This window comes from Procambarus clarkii, chromosome 42, assembly GCF_040958095.1.
Source record: "Procambarus clarkii isolate CNS0578487 chromosome 42, FALCON_Pclarkii_2.0, whole genome shotgun sequence".
Lineage (NCBI taxonomy): Eukaryota > Metazoa > Arthropoda > Malacostraca > Decapoda > Cambaridae > Procambarus > Procambarus clarkii.
The window spans coordinates 10,891,669-10,912,652 of record NC_091191.1 but is presented as its reverse complement, the minus strand read 5'-3'; the positions used below and the strand labels follow the sequence as shown (position 1 = coordinate 10,912,652).

The window sequence follows — 20,984 nt, the reverse complement described above, 5'->3', positions numbered from 1 at the left end:
AACTTCTAATCCTAGTATTAGATAAAAAACATGAGAAAAAAACAGGGGAGAGAGAGAGAGAGAGAGAGAGAGAGAAAGGATAATGTACCACTTTCAGTAGTGTATGGATGGTAGAGCAGGCGCTTATCCTCCCACATGACACCCGTCTTCTGCTAACAACACTTGCATTTTGTACATTAATTTGCTGAATTGTTATTGATCTATTTTTTCTAGATTTAATTTATTTTTCAATACAATAAATTTGTCAGACAAAATATCTCACAGAGTATAATGGTTGAGGTAGCAATTTTCACTCCCTTATCCTTTAGTGTGTGTGTGTGATCCAAGTTAAATATACTTTTAACATAAAAAAAAATATGTTTTTGCTTATTTTGGCAGGCAGATAATTACAAAAAATCTTTAATTATTTACTTTATTGATTGAATATTGAAAGTGTTTAGATCAGATTCAATTCTGATATGCTGATGGTATTGATAATGGTAGTTTGGCAGCACCCCAGGTAGTGCAGATGTAATGCATGCTTCTTGGTTGCATAGATCACATTTCGTCCTTATTTCTCAGAGATCCGGTGCCTGGGATCTGTATTAGATGAGGATCATTATATACTGTATATATACTATATACTTTTCTTACAATGGTTTTTCCATAATTAGGACTCGATGGCACAAATGCCGCCACACACTCAAGACCGTGGGCCCTATGTTACCTGCCTTCAAATGGCTCCTCCAAGTAACAGGGGCAGAATTCTTTATAGCACCCAAAGCAGCAGTAAAAATTTATTTAGATTTCTGTATTTGCAGAACCTATTACTAAATGTTAATGACCTCTTGAAGTGTTCAGCTTTTATGTGGTGACAAAGAATTCTGGTTAGCATTAATGGTATTAACCCTGTGTATGGAGATTGTTTTCAGTATACAATAATTACCATGTTCATATATATTTTTTTAAAGATGAGCCTTTGGTTTTAGCGGTTCTTCTCAGGAAACATTTATTAAGAATTTCCCATAGACTTTTTCAGCAGATGGGTTATCATTTACAGAGGCAGTGTTTCAAATTGTATATTGGGTATGGTGACATACGGGCCCCGTCCGCACTAACCTGCCTTGTAGTACAAATGTGCATTTTGTATTTCACCTAAATTCAATTAATTTTCATGAATATGCATATTATATAAATATATATAAATATATATATATATGAACACACACGTGTGTGAGCAAATAACTGAATGGGGGGTATTGTAGATTTCTCCATTGCTTCACTCTTATGATAATGTTCTCAATACCCAAGGGCCTTGGTCATCTTCTGTCATTGGAGCATGCAGGGAAAAGTGTTGCAAATCTAAATTGCTTACTTCATTTATGTTGGACAAATAATAAAATCATATTTACCTTGCAGTATGAGCTACCAACTTGCAGCATTTACCTTTATGTAGTCTACCTACTCTTGAAATATGTAATTAGGTATATGCACTCATTTAATAGCCTACAATTGAAGCATAACCTGTTGATCTGTATTCCGACGTATTAATTAATGACAAGTTTCTCAAACTCCCTGTTGGAGAACTGTTAATTATTTTTTGAATCACAACCACCCTGTGTGCTCCCTTTTTCTCTATATGCTTGTGATTTGTTTACACTACAAACATCATGAGACATAATCAGCAAATATAAGTCTTCATTAGTACACTCTAAAGGAGTAATTGAAGTGACCCTTAATGCTGTACTGTGGATGTACTGTTATTGAAATGATCATAGTCTCGAAATCCTTGCGTAGTGTCACACAGCATTTACGCTTAGATTGGTTGTAGTAATCGAGTGTCAGCCAGGTAATCAAAACTTTCTTGGTTGGACGAAGTATTGCGCTTGCATTTTTTTACCTGTTGGTTTGTGATATTTTCCAGCGATTTTTACTGTGATGTGACGAGTGACTTTGCAATTTATATTTGAGTGGGCAAACTTGGCCATTTTCACCTATTGATGCTTTTGCTTCTAGCCAAATGATAAAGGCTTCCAGGATAACCAGTGTCCTTTTTATTGATGAATTTCTTGTAAATGGTGACAAAAATTGAAGTCCAGGACCACCTTTTCTTCCCTCTTCTACCTGCAATTCATGTGCATGTTTGTTGCAAGTTTACTAATGATCTCGTAGGCTCCCATTCCCTTGTAGGCAGTAGACATTCCAAGGCATTCCATGCTTAACTCACATGGCATTCCAAGCTTACAACTTTACCCTTTTTGCCCAAATAGTTTTGAAGTGCAAACCTGGTAGGATCATTATTGATTTTTTTTTCTATGATTTCTATTTAGATTTGTAATGCTTAATCAAGAACTTTAATGGTACTACAGTATAAAAAAAAATAAAAAAAAAAGTTCCTAAAAATGCAAAATATGAATTTTATTATCTTTTAAACAATTCTGCTCCTACTTCATATGGCCATTTTTGCTCACACAAATTTTATGCTTTTGGTATGTAGATTTCTGTATTTTCAGGCTTGTAAGTGTAATTGCTTTATTAATCACACTTCAGGTGTCCCTGATTATATTTCCTCACTGACATTTTTGAAGGTTTGTTACATGTATGTTCCTATAGCATTATTGTTATAATTTTTCTCTTACCCCTTAGAGACCAAAGACATGAATAGTTAATGGATATTTCCATGTCATGGAATTTGTCAACTGACATACTTTACCTGCTGCTGTTTCCTGCTAATAGGTATTCCCCTTTCCATTTTATCATTGTGATCAGGTATCAAATGTATCAGTACAGTGTAGGCAAGATGATAGTTTGATGCTAGTACCAATAAAATAAACACTAACGCCTCATGTCTGTGAACAAGTTGTGCAGTTGTGAATGTCTACCAATGTGGTTTTTATCTTATGGCTAATAAAGGCAAAAAAACAAAAAACTAATTGTGTGTTTCATTCAATAGTATGGATTGCATTTCTACAATCAAATGTTTGTGTTAAAAACAATGTAGAAGATGATACAGTATTTACTTTTGTCTTGATCTGAAGACAAATGATCCAAAGGGACATTACGAAAGCAAGATTTCTGATCATCCTGAAAATCACAGCATTTCACAAGGTGTGTGCAACTTGGCATGAATGCAGTTCTGACATTGAAGTGGAGGTCTTTGTTACGTAAAGTGCCTACGAGTTCATTGCATGTAGCCAAATATAACCTAGTCAAAGAGATGTTTCTCACCTGTTACTGTGGTAGGAAGAGGCCATGCAGGCAAAGTTACATTTAATATTTGTAATTTGCTATTTGTAATAGGTAACCATCTCTTCCCATGGGATACAGATCCCATTATGATAGTGTAGAAGTGTAGAAATACAAGAAATCTGCTTTTGAGAGATGGTACAAGAACAAATAGCTTCTTTAGCAAGTGTTCATTGGGTCTTTAGAAGCAACAATAATATGGTGGGCCCAGAAAAACTTTGTCTTTATATCAACTAAAGAGGGAGGAACAGCAAGTGTAGTTACAGGATGAGAGCTATGCTCGTGGTGTCCAGTCTTCCCGGTACTCTGTTATATAATGCTTTGAAACTACTGTACTGATTGTTTTGGCCTCCACCACCTTCTCACTTAGCTTGTTCCAACCGTCTACGATTCTGTTTATAAAAAAAACTTTCTAATTTTCTGTGGGGGGGGGGGGGGGTCCCTTTGGCTCCCGAGGACTAACTGAGGTTAAGATGTGCCAGAAAGGGTTAATAAAGACAAAAATATGTAACATTTTGTTATGTTTATGTGAAAGTAGTGAATGATTGCTACATGCTGCAGTATAAATATTGCACAGACCTTAAACATGTTTCAGATTTTTTAAATTGGAGAATAATTTAATAGATAAATTTACAATATACAGTATAGTACATCATCATATTTTACTTAGGAACTTATCACTATCAGATGGTGCAACAAATTGACTAAAGTGAAGAATGGACATTTAAAATTCACAACCTGCTTAAAAGCTAGAAAGACTGATAGAACTAGGAACTACAGGATTGAGACACTATCATAGACCTCATTATCTCCCCACTTAATAGTGAGATGCTAAATTCCTTACCACAAAACCTGTACTGTATATATGTTTTAAAGTACAGTAACCCAAATCTGTGTTACTTGCTACACAAGCTGAAAAAAGAAAATGTACACCAAATTAGAGTACTGTACATCATAAAATCCACTGCATAGGTTCCTGACCTAACATTTCACAATTAATGCAGTACCATACAATATATGGTACTACAATACTGGTTGTTCTCACACATTTGGAAGCACTAGTATTTCAAAGTTTTACTGTCAGTAAATATTAAACTGCAATTAATATTCTCCCTGTCCTTACGGAGCCATCAGTCAGTTTTTTAAAAGTTGTTCAATGTCAACCAATATTTTTTGAGTACTGTAGTTGTATATGAAAAGCGCTGCAATTGTTCCAAGTTTCAGTACTGTAGCCTAAACAGTAAGGGAGATTTTTTTTTTTTTTTTTCAACGAATTTTACACATTTTCAAAAGTAGATTTACAACCACACCTTTCAGATATAATCATTCTATGACACTTTTCTGACACATTAGCATATAATAAAGGATCTGTAGGAAGGGTTTTCCAAAACGTCTTTAGTTTTCCTAATACAAATAGTCAAAGTTCCCCCGAAAAATTATGCAAATATATCATGTTTATTGCTATCTATAAAATCAATAAATGAACTTAGGTGTTGCCATCTGTGAATTGAGGTTGAAATTGGCACCCTTACAGATAGGCTTACGTGCAGTCAGGTGTATAAGTTTCATGCAAATCGCCCGATAAACAAGAAAGAGAAATTTAAAAAAAAAAAAAAAAGTAAAATTTTTTTAACTAAAATTTTTTGTAATAAAACTAATTATAATTTGTTTTTAATATATGCTATTGTGATAGCTGAGAGTCATAGACATGATTTCAGTTGACACTTATTTGATAATCGTTTTTGACCATTTTGGAAAATTTTTGACAATTCAATATTTTTTCTCCCTTCCTATTTATGCTATGATGCTGAGACTTGGACCAGATGAAACTTTTCAATTACAACTTGTCAAAAAGGTTTGATTGAAATCGAACCAGTTTTCATTTATTGCATATTTGGAACCGACGTCCCCTTAAATGAATAAACATCTGACATGTATGCGTATTTTTTGTTTTAATTCCTCATTGCTGGGACAGAAAAGCTGTTAGAACATGGTTCCCCCCCCCCACCCTAAGTTACTAATCATCCCCAAAGATGCAAACCACAACAGCTGCCTAATTCCTTAGTACCTATTTACTGCTAGGTGAACGATGGAATCAGGTGAAAGGAAACACCAAAAAGTATCTGTCCAGCTGGGAAAATTGAACCCAGGACTTTATGCACACTATAATAGCACCAAGAAATTTGGACATTCTGACTTATCACTGTCACTTATCTTTATCATTAGTTTTATACTAACGACTGTTGATGTTTTTCTTCCACCATGTGCATCTTGCAAAATGGAATCTCTGTGGTACTGACACCAAATGTTGGCTGGAACTGCTGCAGATTTGGTCAAAGATTCAGAAACTGATTCTTCCTTTTGAAATATTCATTTAGCCTAGTAATACCATATCTGCAAACAAAAAGAAATTACATTTCCAACCATATAAATTAAACAGAGTGCATGCTTGAAATAAAAGTCAAAATTACTGACATACACACACACTAAGCTACTAGGGAAGATAAGAGACTTATTATTAAAATTGAATTTCATCTGCCATGTTATGGAATGTAGAATAGGATAAAATAGGAGAACATACAACCTATTCTGATAAAGAACTACTCTAAAGATAAAGAACTCTACATAGAAAGAGATCTAGGGGTGGTTCTAGATAGTAAACTGTCACCAGAGAACACATAAGGGAAATTTGCAAGGAGTATATGCCATGCTTTCCAACATCAGAATCACTTTCAAATACATCCTATCATTTTTTAGCTGATGCTTCAATATGTTTAATATCCTCCAAGCAAGTATAAGAAATACTGCTGGAACAAAATTGGAAGTCCAAGAAAAACATGGAAAGTTTTCTGCAAGAAGTGCCAGACCAACCGTGCTGTATTGGATATGTGGGTATGCAGGCCACTCCAAGCAACAGCTTGTTGGAGCAAGCTCTCAAGTCAAGCCTGGCCACGAGCCAGGCTAGGCGAGTAGAATTCTCAGAACCCTATCCAAGTACATGGATGGTGAAATATTACAGAAATTGTTCACGACTTTTATAATGACCAAAATTGGAATATGTAGCAGTAATATGGTGCCCATGTCTCAAACCACATCAGTAAATTTGAAATGGTGCAAAGGCATGCTATGAAATTCTTTCAGAACTGAAAACAAGAGCTACGAGGAGAGGCTAGAGGGATTACATATGACAAAGCTAGTAGATGAAAGAAAAAGAGGTAATATGATCAGCTTATATAAAATACCAACAGGAATCTACACAAATTACAGGAATTCTTGAAACCTGCAACTTCCAAGAACAAGAGGTCACAGATTCAACCTAAGGAAATAAAGGTGCCCAAAAAGTATTAGAAAGTTCTTTTTTGCAAATAGATATTTGAAACAAATTAGTGAGATGGTGGTGCATGCCAAAACCACCAGTAGTTTCAAATTGTCATACGAGTGCTGGGAAGATCGGACACCACGAGTGTTGCTCTCATCCTGTAACGACACTTGGGTAATGACACACACACAACGCATACGAACACACTTTTTCCAATACACCTCTAAGTATGATTTTCATGGTGTCTTAAGAATGAAACTCTAGCACAAATTGAGAGCTACTTTTAAATGTGTGCACCTCTTGAACATAAAAAAGAGGAGGCATGCAACAAGAAATACTTGAAATAGTTTGGCAAGGGTTGCCAAGAACCCTTGCATCGAGGTACCCTGTGTCCCAGGTTCACCAAGTCAATCTGGCACTTACCCATCTTTAATGTCCTACTAATCAATAATACCACTGCCAACTCTAACCATTCTACAAGCACTTCAACGGAGACTATGAAATTCATTCGGGTAAGTAAAAAATCAAATCATATCAAGATATGTACCATAGAGAAGTATTTATACCAAATAGAAGAAGCACACAACACTGCACCCAAAATGTCCTGGTAATCAACAGCTCTCTGTTGAAATCCTGTCAGTTACCTATTGCATCTCTCTGCCTCAGTTTTATATTCATTGGGTAATATTTGTGAAAATTAGCACTGTAACCTTTAATCCTCTCAAAGTACTGTATGAACATTTAATTTATTCAATTATAACATTCCTGAATCATTTAAATCTTTAAATTCATTACCCCACCTATCTGGATTTAACAATCAGTACTTACCCAATAAAATCAAAATCTATAGATGAATAGTATGCTTGTATCATCGCCCATGTGCCCCAAAACACATGTGAGGCCAGAGCAAACTTGTTGACCCAAACATACCAAACCTCCACATCAATATCTAGTACTTGTTCTTGGGGTATTTCCTGGTAGTGTGACAGATAACTTCGTAACCACTGGCGCTGAAAGTCTGGACATGGATACCGACTGTAGTCCACTTCATCAACACCTTCAAGAAAAATAAAATCATTCATGTGTAGTGAAATGCAATTTTCCAGTGTATTCTCAATAGCTCAGAGCTTAACTTCAGTACAATTAAACCTTAGCTAAACACATATGGTAGAGAAGCCCATAAGCCAGGATCAGAATCTGGCTTATTATGAGTCAAAGAGAAGCATGAAGACAACCCCAAAATAGAGAAAACCCCACCTGATAGCATAGGCACAACAAAACAAGCGACTGCTCAAAATAAATGGTAAACAAGACAAACAATAGTTACTCCAATGCAAACCTTATGCACATGACCACCACCAGATGGCAACCCAAGTCACCTGGGGCCAGATTCACGAAGCAGTTACTCAAGCAATTATGAACCTGTACATATTTCCTCAATCTTCGGCAGCTTTGTTTACAATTATTCAACAGTTAATGAGCTCCAAAGCACCTGGAGACTGTTTATAACAACAACAACAGTTGATCGGGAAGTTTTCATGCTTGTAAACTGTTTAATAAATGTAACCAAAGCCGTCAAAGATTGATGAATGATGTACACGTTCGTAAGTACTTGCATAACTGCTTCGTGAATCTGGCCCTCTGGGTATAAGCCAGCCTGCTCCCTTCCTCTGGAGCCTTTTGCGCAAAACTTCACAACCCAATGGGGAAGAAGGGAACAAGGCAGAGACAGGGAGCTACTGCAAGACTTTTGCCAGTCAAGAGGCAAATAGGGTGGGCTTATATTTGTCTCTTACCAGAGACAAATATAAGCCCACCTCCACCAAACCAGGTAAAACACCGTCTGTGAATGATGACTTAAACTACACATCAGAAAATGAAGAAATGACATTTTCAGAGCCCTCTCAGAACTCTGGTTACATACCTAATATTTTACTTTGTTAATTACTACTTAATATTTATATAAATACACCTAATGTAGGTATTTTGTTATAATGAATGATTAAAATATTATTACAGATCCAAAATATTTTGTGTAAATGTCTAGGTAAACTCTAAATGTCATCATGGCCAATATCAAGCAACAGTTGATAATGGTCAAAGACAGAAACATTTGACCTTTTTTCATTTCCAATATTTGGATTAATTGTTTATTCATTACAGCCATATTACTGGGACTTTTACTCGTCACAAAAGTTTATATACTAGTAACATCCCTGAAACTGTAAATTGCTAAAGTATCCCAACTTCACTAAGGTGAGATACTTCAGTTTAAGGTGGCCTTTAATTTAAGGTGGGCAACAATTTAATCACAACAAAAATAAGACTAATAGCACTATTATCACAGTACCAAAAGTTTCGAAAGAGAACTAAGATTATTGATGATGGGGTTGGCTAAAGTAGGTTTGGAAACGAGTCCTAATGGTGGAAGCGTAGGAGAGAGGGAGGATGTGGTGGGGAACAAGGGAAAGGCCAGCTATTGGTTTGATGTTTTCGAGGTGGCCAGGGAGGTGGTGGTATGGTAGTCTCCAGTCACAACAAATCTCTGGGTGCAAGGAATCAGGAGTTGGTCCCATTTAGTTTGCCAAATTGAGATTGCACTTATGGATCTGTCCATCTGTCTATCCACCTGTCTATTTTCTTAATAAATAATAATTGATAGATGATAGCTACCTATAATTGCTTGCAGCCTTGAGCACCAGTGCTGCAGCACCATCCCCCGTTAATGACAGCATCACCTCTACCATCCGAGCCATACCATTCGGCAAAATAGCCAGATCCCCTAAGCTCGAGTTTTAACCTTGCCACCCTGACCAATGTTCAATGCTTCATGACACAGGGACTTGAATTACCATATTATGAAACATGTGGAAGGATGAATGGAGTTAGAGAGACATGGTAATTTAATACAAATATTTCAGACTACCTTCTAAACTATTTTAAAAATATAATTAATGGGTACTTTACAAAAAAACATTATACATACCAGCAAACTCATTAAAGTGATTGCCAATATCATATGCTTGATAATTAGCTCCTCCATACTCATAGTCTATAAAACCCACTTTCTGAGTCGACTCGTTCCAGATAATGTTTCCAAGGAGGATGTCATTATGAGAAAAGACCACTGGGCACCCAAGACCAGTGAGGCAGGATTCCAGTTCATCTGTTTCTTTAATTAGTAAAGATTTATCATAACCACATTCATCTATTCTGAAACAAAGAGATGTATTGAACTGTTATGAATGCCTTTGACTACAGCATAGCTCAAGACGAAATGCAAAACACAGACTGTAGACAAAATATATACTGTACTGTATCTGATTAAATGAGAGCTGAAAATGCAGGGAAAACAAGCAAAACATTTTAATTTCTTGGCAAAAGAGCAAGAAAATGCTAAAACAAAAACTTTAATAATATCTACTGTCTTACAGATAAAGTTTGGCAATGAAGCCATAAAAGAAACATGCCTTTCAAATTTTTTTATTATTAATATATACAAGAGTTCTTACATTCCAGTAAAGCCACTAGCACTCATAGCATTTAGGGCAGGTCATTAATCTTATTTTTCCTGGAATACAACTCTCTAAAACATTTATCAACCGGCTACCCATTCATTGCCGGATGAACAGAGGCATACATTTAAGGATTGGCACCTAGTTAATCCACCCGGCCAGGAAACAATTCTAAGCCAAATGTGCTGATGCATATCTCCAGGATGAGTCTATGTCTGTGTTTGAGGTTCCATGCCATAAACATTATTGCAGTCACTTTTAAGAGTTTCTACTAAAAACAAATTATTGAAAATCTAAAGATAAGCAGACAAAGTTCATACATTTTTCAAGTTGTATATCATTTCTATATACTGTACAAGGAATTTCAAACTGCCTTGACAGTGGACTATGAATAAAAAAAAAAGTAGACATTGTACAAGTTACTGATATATCTTTATCTATTCAGCCTATGTTTCTACATATATAGCCCTATTTTGCTTAGCACCTTCTGATTATTGTTTAGTATGTTATATCTAATGTAACTGATTCAATAAGATAAATAAGTGAAGAAGCTAAAAAATAAAAAAAAAGGCAAACAACACACGGAGAAAATGCTGAGGAACAGAAGAATACTGACCTCTTCTGTTTGTTGATATCGTTGAATCTGCTTGGTGTGATGTTCAGAAAGGAACGCAGTTTACGAAACAGTATGGGATGTTCAAGATCTCCCTTCTGCATGCAAGTAAATATATGTACAGTACTTGAGTAATGGTCACTAAAAATTCCTTATGTAGTTAGTATGAGTCATTATCTAAAATAGCTTTCACTTGTTCAAACTTTGTGCACTCTCTTAATTAAAATCATAGCTCATCAAAACTCTCCCAATTTTGTTTTTCAGTATATTTCACAACAAAATCTGCTTTATAATCCTTGTGTCAGTCTCCCTCCATAATATGATCTTCCAATGAAGAAGGTTGTCAAAATTTTTGTTTACTGGTATCAATGAATTTAAGTGCAAAAGGCATGTAGAAATAGGAAATTAATCCAACATTTTCTTCATGGAAGAAAAAGAGACCTACAAATGCAAGAGAAGATTTGGTTGATAATTTTTGTTCTGCATGAAGCAGGATTACACCACATAGCAATAAAATCTACCAGAATTGTTTTAATAATAAAAATAATAATAAGTAATTACTACATTTACCCTCTCATGAGGTATGGAGTCATCAGCCAGTAAAAAAATAAGATGTTGAGCTTTAGTGAAAGCATCTTTCTAGTGCATATAATTTGGATGCCACTGTGTCACTGAACATGGATTGTGCAGCCAGGCAGAGCAACATACAGCACAGTGCCACATCAAATTTTCAAACATCCCTGCAGGATCAAATTGTACCTGGGAATGACCATCAGAGATCTTTTCACAAAAACATCAATGCCCTTGTAAGGCCTTGCTCGTCCTCACAAGTGATTGCAAAACAGGGGCCCGTACTGACTACTGGCTGTATTACTTGGTCGATTTCACCAACTGCCACCAGGTACCAGCATGCTTCTCACAGTTGGTATTATTCTCGACTCAGAATTGGGGATCCTGGGTTCGATTCCAGGCCAGAACAGAAATGAATTAAGTAACAACTGTCGAAGATTGAGAGTAATAACAAACATTTTGCAACAAATGGGGCACTTTCAACTGTTGTGGGGGAATACAACCCACAACAGTTGCCCAACTCTCGGGTACTTAGTTACTGCTAGGTGTACAAAGGCATCATATGTAATAAAACGTGCCCAAAGATTTTGTCCTGCCTGGGAACCATATGCAGGTTCAATGGATCGTGAACCTGCTATGCTCACACTTTAACAGATACTTTACAGTACGTACATAGATTCCAGTTCTATTAAACTTTTTTCTTTTTTACTATACAAATAAATAATGTACTCTTACGGTTTTTAAATGTACTTTACCTTAACTTTATGGTACGTAGCCATCTCTTGTGAGACAGACTTCCAAATAGGCTCCCGAACCACGAGTTCAGGAGTAACTGGAATGCCTTCAGTAAACCCATAACTCAGCCCATTCTCAAAGGTTGCATAGAGTTGTGGCCCACATCCAGCTTTGTTTAAAACCTGAACAATTTACCAGTTACATTAGTCCTATTAATTACAAATTTTAAAATGTAATACAGTAATATATTATCCGATTACAACACATTTGCAAAAAACTATATCAATTTTTTATGTGAACATGATTTGGACAATGATGTGATATTTTGTGTACCTCAAACGTGCTCTTTTCAGTGTCTCTGTCAATGAACATCTCAGTCATGGAACCATAGACTCGCACTAATAGCTGGGTGTTTTTGTCATCATGCCATACACCAATCAGCTGATTTGTAATACCATCTGTGTACACCTGTAAACCAAAGCAATCAACATAGGTTAATCAAATGTGGTTTATAATATAATACAATTATGTGTGCTAAGTGATGGCTTTCTTATTAGAAAAGGACCACACTGCCATTGTAACCTTAAAATTAAAAGTTTTCAAATCAGACAAAAAAAATAAATGGTACTTAAAGAGTCTTTCATAGCCAAAAAAATTCAGCAATATCCAACCTAGGTAACCTTAAAATAAATTGCACCATGTTTATGCTCTGAAAACAGCGCAAAAATGCTAAAAATACCTTTGTAGTTGCCAATTTGAATTCAGCAACACACTATGTATAATACTGAACATATATATTAAAAGTTGAATACTTATTGATCAAGCCACAGTAAGCCTTGTCACAGGAATAAAACACAGCCATCCTACAATAGTGACAAGAATAATAGTGACAATAAATATTACCTTGAATTTAAGCTTATCTTGATTCCACTCTGGTCGAATATGCCGTGCAATCTCCTTTGCCCCATTCTGTAGCCCTCCAGGACTTGAGCCATCAACAGTCAGCTCTAATTTCAGTGTCATTTTATGAAATCCCTCATTAAACTGCAAAAAAACAAAATTATTATTATTATTATAAACAAAGAAATCAAGTTAACATATCAATGAGAATTCTCATAATTACAGTATATTATTATAAAAATTCATAATTAATATTACAAATAACAAAGAATAGCTAATAAATTAATAATAATAATAAAGGCTATGCTAGGTTTTGCTGGATTGCACCATGCTAGATTTGGACTGGGCTATGCCAGGTTATGCTACATTTCAAAAAATTTATGGAGTACAAAACCTTTCGTACAAAATTTATTTTCATTTATTTTATTTATTTTTTATTTATACACAAGAAGGTACACTGGGTTCTGAGAATGTAACTGGTATTCTTGCAAAGCCACTAACATGCATAGCATTTCGAGCAGGTCCTTAATCTAACATAAAAAGAGTACAGTAATTAAAAGGTACATTGAAGTAGAATTTTATTTCAACATAATAATTACAATAAAAATTGATTGCATTGGTTATACTAGTGATGTATGTATTAATTACTCTACTGCAATTAGGCGAGTTGGTAGCAAAAGATAGAGTGAGTGTTTGAAGCATATGGTAGGTAGGGAAACTATGAGGCTGTAATTAAGTGCTTTTTGGTTTTACTTTTGAATAAAGCATAGGTTGGACAAATTTGTAATTCATTAGGGAACGAGTTCCATAGACTAGGTCCTTTTATATGCATGGAGTGTTTGCACAGGTTTAGTCTGACTCTAGGGATATCAAAGAGTTATTCATTTCTGGTGTGGTGGTCATGGGTTCTATTACATCTATTAAGAAAGAGTTTTAGAATCACGATTAGCATTTAGGAACATAGTTTTGGATATAACACAAGAGAATGTTTGGAACGAGTGTATGTTCAGCTCGTTTAGGAATTTAAACACAGAGGGGTTGTGTGTTTGTGATGTGTCACCCTATACCAGTAGTCTAGTGCTTGCTCACCCTACTACAGCCTGTCTTGACCCTACCACAGCCTGTCTCGGCCCTACCACTGCCTGTCTTCACCCTTACAATCACTGGTCTCGACCGAAAGCACAACTCACCCTACAGCAGAGCGACTCCAGCAGTACGCCTCACCCTACAGCAGCCTGCAGCAGCCAGACACTGGTCTTCACCCCACAGCAGCCTGCAGCAGCCAGACACTGGTCTTCACCCCACAGCAGCCTGCAGCAGCCAGACACTGGTCTTCACCCCACAGCAGCCAGACACTGGTCTTCACCCCACAGCAGCCAGACACTGGTCTTCACCCCACAGCAGCCTGCAGCAGCCAGACACTGGTCTTCACCCCACAGCAGCCTGCAGCAGCCAGACACTGGTCTTCACCCCACAGCAGCCTGCAGCAGCCAGACACTGGTCTTCACCCCACAGCAGCCTGCAGCAGCCAGACACTGGTCTTCACCCCACAGCAGCCTGCAGCAGCCAGACACTGGTCTTCACCCCACAGCAGCCTGCAGCAGCCAGACACTGGTCTTCACCCCACAGCAGCCTGCAGCAGCCAGACACTGGTCTTCACCCCACAGCAGCCTGCAGCAGCCAGACACTGGTCTTCACCCCACAGCAGCCTGCAGCAGCCAGACACTGGTCTTCACCCCACAGCAGCCTGCAGCAGCCAGACACTGGTCTTCACCCCACAGCAGCCTGCAGCAGCCAGACACTGGTCTTCACCCCACAGCAGCCTGCAGCAGCCAGACACTGGTCTTCACCCCACAGCAGCCTGCAGCAGCCAGACACTGGTCTTCACCCCACAGCAGCCTGCAGCAGCCAGACACTGGTCTTCACCTCACAGCAGCCTGCAGCAGCCAGACACTGGTCTTCACCCCACAGCAGCCTGCAGCAGTCAGACACTGGTCGTCACCCCACAGCAGCCAGACACTGGTCTTCACCCCACAACAGCCTGCAGCAGTCAGACACTGGTCGTCACCCCACAGCAGCCTGCAGCAGCCAGACACTGGTCTTCACCCCACAGCAGCCTGCAGCAGTCAGACACTGGTCGTCACCCCACAACAGCCTGCAGCAGCCAGACACTGGTCGTCACCCCACAGCAGCCTGCAGCAGCCAGACACTGGTCGTCACCCCACAACAGCCTGCAGCAGTCAGACACTGGTCGTCACCCTACAGCAGCCAGACACAGACCGTCACCCTACAGCAGCCAGCAGCAGCCCCACACTGGTCCGCCTGACCAATGACGACCTCATGGTGAGGACGCAGCCGCGGTTGCCACCAACACCCATCCCGGCGTCCATCACCGCCTCCCTCCCCACCACAGCACTAAACTAACCCTCTGCCACCAGTCCTAACACAAATTCCAAGTATAATAAATAAAGATCAGTTAAAGAACTCACTAAGCCTAAGGTTTAGCTAGTAATAAAGAGGTAATTGGTGCGGGGCAACACATGTTGTAGCCTCAAGTTTTTATGTCCATTTACACCATAAAAATACTCGTCTGGATTCTGGAATTTTTTCTTTTTTACCTCAATTTAGATGAGGGTCATTATTTCTCTCTGCTGGTCTCGACGAGGACAGGAAGCCAGGAGCTTGTCAAAGGTCCCCTCCCAAAAATCAAGCTAGATTTTGACATTCAGCAATATTTTGGCAGATATAAGAATTTTGCACCAAGACTGTAATCGTTTGTTGAATTATCTGCATGTCTCTTGCAAATTGTCTATAAAGTATACCTAAGTCATAAAAGTATTTGTGTGTGCGTCTGATACCATGCTACTTGTATAAAGGAAGAAATGTATATGTTTATTTCTCAGAATGTTTGGTAATATGTTTATTGTTTGTGATGTGTGTCTATATAGGTATGAACACGTTGTACTGAACGGGGTGAGAATAGCTTGAGCTACCTCATCCCTTTGTGTGTATTTTACCTCAATAAACTTATTTCAATTTCAATTTCAATATTTTGGCAGTGCTTCAAACTCACACTGTATCTTGTGCTACCCATTCCAAGGTATTTGAATCTGTGGTGCATAACTAAATAAGTTCATTTAGTTTAGTTTATAAACTAAATGAACTAAACTAAACTACCCACTCAATATATGTGCCTAAGCCATGTAACTTCATCTTTGTAATCACTGCTTTCAACTTGTATCATAGTTGTTAAACGCAAATTTTACTGCAATGTAACTAATAATCCTCAAATTATGCTACGATGTATCTGTTGACCTAAAATTGTACTACAATGGACCTATTAATATTCTTAATTTTTTTTTTTACAATGTACCTGCTAATATTCTTCAAATTTTGCTACAATTTTCCTAATTATGTTAGATTAAGGACCTGCCGGAAACGCTATATGCGTGTTAGTGGATTTGCAAGAATGTAAAAACATCAATGCTATATACTCTCATAAACCCAATGTACCTTCTTGTGTATACAGTATATAAGTAAATAAATCAATTTACGGTTTCGGCGGGTAGGCGGTTCCATGGGCTTATAACCTTCGCCTGTTTTCTGCCCTGCATTGTACTTACCTAGATGTGATTGCGGGGGTTGAGCTTCGGCTCTTTGGTCCCGCCTCTCAACCGTTAATCAATTGGTGTACAGATTCCTGAACCTTTTGGGCTCTATCATATCTGCATATTAAACTGTGTATGGAGTCAACCTCCACCACATTGTCTAATGCAATCCATTTCCTAACTACTCTGACACTAAAAAAGTTCTTCCTAATATTTCTATGGTTCATCTGAGTACTCATTTACCACCTGTGTCCCCCTTGAGTGTCTACCACCTGTGTTAAATAAACTGTTTTATCTACCATACAGTGTTGCCACATTGGACTACAAATAGCGAATTGGGCTACTTTTGAGAGCCCCGCGCTCCCAAATTTTGTATTTCGCTACTTTTTGGGCTAATTTAAAAGCAAGATGTTCTAATTTGGGCAATTAAAGTTAAGAATGTACGATTGTGAGTTACATGAAAGTAACTAAGCTATAAATAATTGTAATTAATAATAATTGTAATTATTAATTAATAATAAATAATATTATTTAATAAATTAATTCCAATTCAATGCAGAGTTTTCTTCCAAGCACAGAAACTTGTAAATATAAATAGAAGATAATAGATAGATCGATAAATAAATAGACAACTTTCAAATATTGCACCAAGTAATGGCGAGAGGAAAAAAACTAGACAGTATACATTACATTTGAAATTAATACTGGATGAATGGTAATAAACTATGTATACCAGACAAAGTCCATTTAATGGCAGAATTTAGCCATTTTGTGTAAAAACTTTTATATCTCATATTATTAATAATAACAGTAATCGAAAAAAGTCATAGTTTGTATATACAAGAGATGAAAGAGAGAGCCATGAGCTAGAGCGATGTGCTGAGTCCATAAGGAGGCCGAGCTTCCAGAAATACCTTCCTGTGATTGGCTGTTGCTGGGAATACCAACACTCTTTTATGAATAAAATTTTAACTAAGAAATAGGTCCTTGTGCACAACAACAAGGTTGTTATGAAAAAGAACAACAATTTCTGTTTTGCACCTGACAGAAATCTCCATCTAACTGAATAATTTACTCGAATAAGAGGGCAGAGCAGTGTATCATTATTTGTGTCAAGGCAACCCCCAATAATAACATCACAAGTTAGGTAGCCAATCCATTTTTATATAACATCTGTTATAGCCTGCAGTATTTAATTATCACTTTATTAACACTTTAAATAATTAACACTTCACTGTTTTGGGTAAATTAAAGTTAAAGCAGAATTCCATAAGCAGGACTAGTGGGCTGAACTAAGATGATTTACTAAGTGGATGGCACCTATAGCTGATCCCTTCCTGTGATTGGCTGTTGTGTGAATGTCAACAAAGAGTTTCTACCAATGATATGCCATTGATTATGCACCCCATACCCACTGTGGGGGGAGCTTGGAACCTCCTACCCGAGCACAACAACCCGCCTTATGGGTTGCTGTTTGGCTATTTATAGTGCGTTGGAAAAAAACTAGATGGCGTTAGTTGTATTTTGTGGGGTAATTTGTTATAAGTGTAATTTGGTGTCAACAGATGGCGTAAGCTGTATCTTATGGCCACTGTTGACCAGCCAGTTGATAGTGTTCTCTTCTGCCGACAGATGGCATCAGCTGTATTATTATTATTTTAATAATATTATTACTTCAATAATAATGTATTATTATTACTTTAAACACTGATCTATACGTCTGGTAGCTTATAACAAGGTTTTATACCGTGCTGGTATTAGGTAACTAGAATTCTGCAATTACTTTTGTTTATCTACTGTTGAGGATATGTAAGACAAATGTAAGGTTTTGAGGCTAAGTAACGAAGATAGTTACAATATACGAGCCAGATGGTGTTGAGATTGCAAAAGGGATTATGATAAGAACTTAAGCCAAAAAATCAATGCATAAATGTTCGCAAATATGAGACTGGGATTTATTTCTCGAAAAGTTAGCAATAAAATACGCTTTCTAGTTCTTTATTTTTAAAATTAAGACCAGGGATTCTGTCTAACGAAGCTGCAAGCTAAAACACTGTTATCCTATAATGTTCATCTGTAGCTTGACCCTAAATACTCGTTTATTAAACGAATTTATTGTTAGAGTTCATTAGGAATCAACTTTGTTGAAGGCAGAGTATCCAACAAATACCGTCCTGTGATTGGCTGTTGCCGGGAATGCCAACGCTTATATGAATAAAATGCAAAATATGAAATACGTCCTTTTGCTCAATAACCTTGTTGTTGTACAAAAGAACAACAATTTCTGTTTTGCACCTGATAGAAATCTCCATCTAACTGAATAATTTACTCGAATAAGAGGGCAGAGCAGCGTATCATTATTTGTGTCAAGGCAACCCCCAATAATAACGTCCCAAGTTAGGTAGCCAGCAAAGTGTTTCTATAACACCCGTTACATCCTGAAGTATTTAATTATCACTATATTAATATTTTTAAATACTTAACATTTCACTTTTTAGGTAGATTAAAGTTGAAGCAGAATGTCATAAGCAAGGATGGTGTGCTGAATAAAGATGATTTATTAAGTGGATGGAGCCTTTAGCTGATCCCTTCCTGTGATTGGCTGCTGTGTGAATGTCAACAAAGACCCCATACCACTTGTGGGCGGAGCTTGGAACCTCCTACCCGAGCACAACAACCCGCCTTATGGGTTGCTGTTTGGCTATTTATAGTGCGTTGGAAAAAAACTAGATGGCGTTAGTTGTATTTTGTGGGGTAATTTGTTATAAGTGTAATTTGATGTCAACAGATGGCGTAAGCTGTATCTTATGGCCACTTTTGACCAGGAGTTGATAGTGTTCTCTTCTGCCGACAGATGGCATCAGCTGTGTTATTGTTACTTCAGAATTCCCTTTTAAACACTGATCTACAAATCCCTTGGCTTATAATAAGGTTTTATACCATTTATGATAAGTATTAGATAAGTATAAGTAAGTATTAGATAACTGGAGTTCCGCAATTACTTTTATTTATGAACTGTTCAGGATATCATCATATCACGTCTGGTTAGGACGTACTGGTCTCGATTGATGAAGATTAAGCCACCCAAGAGGTGGCACGGGCATGAATAGCCCGTAAATACTGCTCTCGTAATATTATTCAGGGGGGTGGGGGAACTATCAAGTGAAAGCGCCAAGCCATTACGACTATATAGCACTCGGAAGGAATCAGGATACGGATTTGAGATGGAACGGGGGAAAGGAATTTTGCCCAACCTCTTGGGCGGTCGGGGATTGACCGCGGACCTGTAGGAAACGAGACCGTCGCTCTACCGTCCAGCCCAAGTAGTTAAGCGTAATATTATTAAAACAACAATTTATGCATATAATAACAGCATTTCACACTAAAAATACTTGGATATATTGAAATTTGGTAGTGAATTCCAATCTAGGAATCTCCTATGACTAAACTGTACTTTTTAATAATTTTTATGTACTTACTACTTATTATTAAATTATTAAGTACTTACTATAATAATTAAATAAATTATTTTATTTAATATTTAAATTAAATGATAAAATAATAGGTAATAATAAATCATTGTGTAGGGGGACAGGCAGCCAGTGTATATATACATGTTAGGCTTATACCAAGGTGCCACAAAGGTGCCAAATTAAAGACTGGGTGCTGCCAGGGCGGGCCCAAGGGCTTCTGGCGGCCCTGGCTAGGCTGAACTTCCGCGCCCTTATAATCACCATTGTTTAATAATCTTCACAGGGAGAAACAACTGTAAATATAGGAATAGTTAAATATACACGGTAAAGAAAACAGCTCGGAAACAAAGGAAATAAAGCTGCCGAAAAAACATTAAAGCCCACTTCAAGTTCAAGTATGTTTATTGAGACAATAAAAATATACATCTCAAAGGGATAGAGTAGCTTCCTTCTATCGTTTCGGTCCGTCCTGAACCGAAAACGTTTCGGTCCAGACGACGTTTCGTTCCGTTCTGGACCATTCTCAAGTCGATTGTGATGAGGAAGATTGATGATTGATGCTATTCCTAGCATAAATCTTCCTTCTTCCAGCGACGTTAGGTTCAGTTCCCGCACTCTTCTCGTAGCTCATACCTCTCAGCTCGGGTACCAGTCTGATGCCATAACTTTGCACCTTCTCCAATTTAGTCTTGTGCTGGACTAGATACGGGCTCGACGCTGGAGCTGCATACTCCAGGATCGGTCTGACATATGTGGTATATAAGATCCTAAATTATTCCTTACACAAGTTTTTAAAGGCAGTTCTTATGTTGTCCAACCTATAGATGTGGGCTTCAGGGAACATGTCTGGCGTGATATCAACTCGCAGGTATTAATGATCTCCCAAGGACTCCCAACTTTTAACTCATTGTGGCTTGTTGAGCTTGAAACCGTTTCTCTTTGTTCGTGTTACATTTGATCTTTTGAAGAAGTGATCTGGATCAACATCCTCCAAATTGTTCAGTATTTTAAATGTTTTGGTGAGAT

The 20,984-nt window shown here is 37.5% G+C and overlaps 1 protein-coding gene across 3 annotated transcripts; it reads right to left on the bottom strand.

Moving 5' to 3' along the window:
* Positions 1-3,733: 3,733 nt before the first annotated feature.
* LOC123770263 (ethanolamine kinase 1) lies at positions 3,734-15,239 on the bottom strand. Of its 3 annotated transcripts, none has more exons than XM_069339905.1 (9): positions 14,227-15,239; positions 14,068-14,112; positions 12,881-13,021; positions 12,311-12,445; positions 11,998-12,159; positions 10,676-10,770; positions 9,531-9,757; positions 7,373-7,601; positions 3,734-5,619 (listed from the first exon to the last, which is right to left on the bottom strand). In XM_069339905.1, exons 3-9 carry the CDS (start codon positions 12,998-13,000, stop codon positions 5,559-5,561), a joined length of 1,029 nt encoding a protein of 342 aa, XP_069196006.1. In that variant the 5' UTR covers positions 13,001-13,021; positions 14,068-14,112; positions 14,227-15,239; the 3' UTR covers positions 3,734-5,558. The 3 variants fall into 3 exon arrangements, with proteins under 3 accessions (XP_069196006.1, XP_069196007.1, XP_069196005.1); XM_069339906.1 differs by having other exon boundaries at positions 14,255-15,239; XM_069339904.1 differs by having other exon boundaries at positions 14,161-14,230.
* Positions 15,240-20,984: the final 5,745 nt, after the last annotated feature.

Excerpts from the sequence above, each read along its gene's own strand:
- LOC123770263 (XM_069339905.1), bottom strand. The coding sequence starts at position 13,000 with ATGACACTGAAATTAGAGCTGACTGTTGATGGCTCAAGTCCTGGAGGG. Across the intron at positions 12,446-12,880 it reads AAGATAAGCTTAAATTCAAG|GTGTACACAGATGGTATTAC; the intron begins GTAATATTTATT and ends TTTGGTTTACAG. Across the intron at positions 7,602-9,530 it reads TCACTTTAATGAGTTTGCTG|GTGTTGATGAAGTGGACTAC; the intron begins GTATGTATAATG and ends TTTTTCTTGAAG.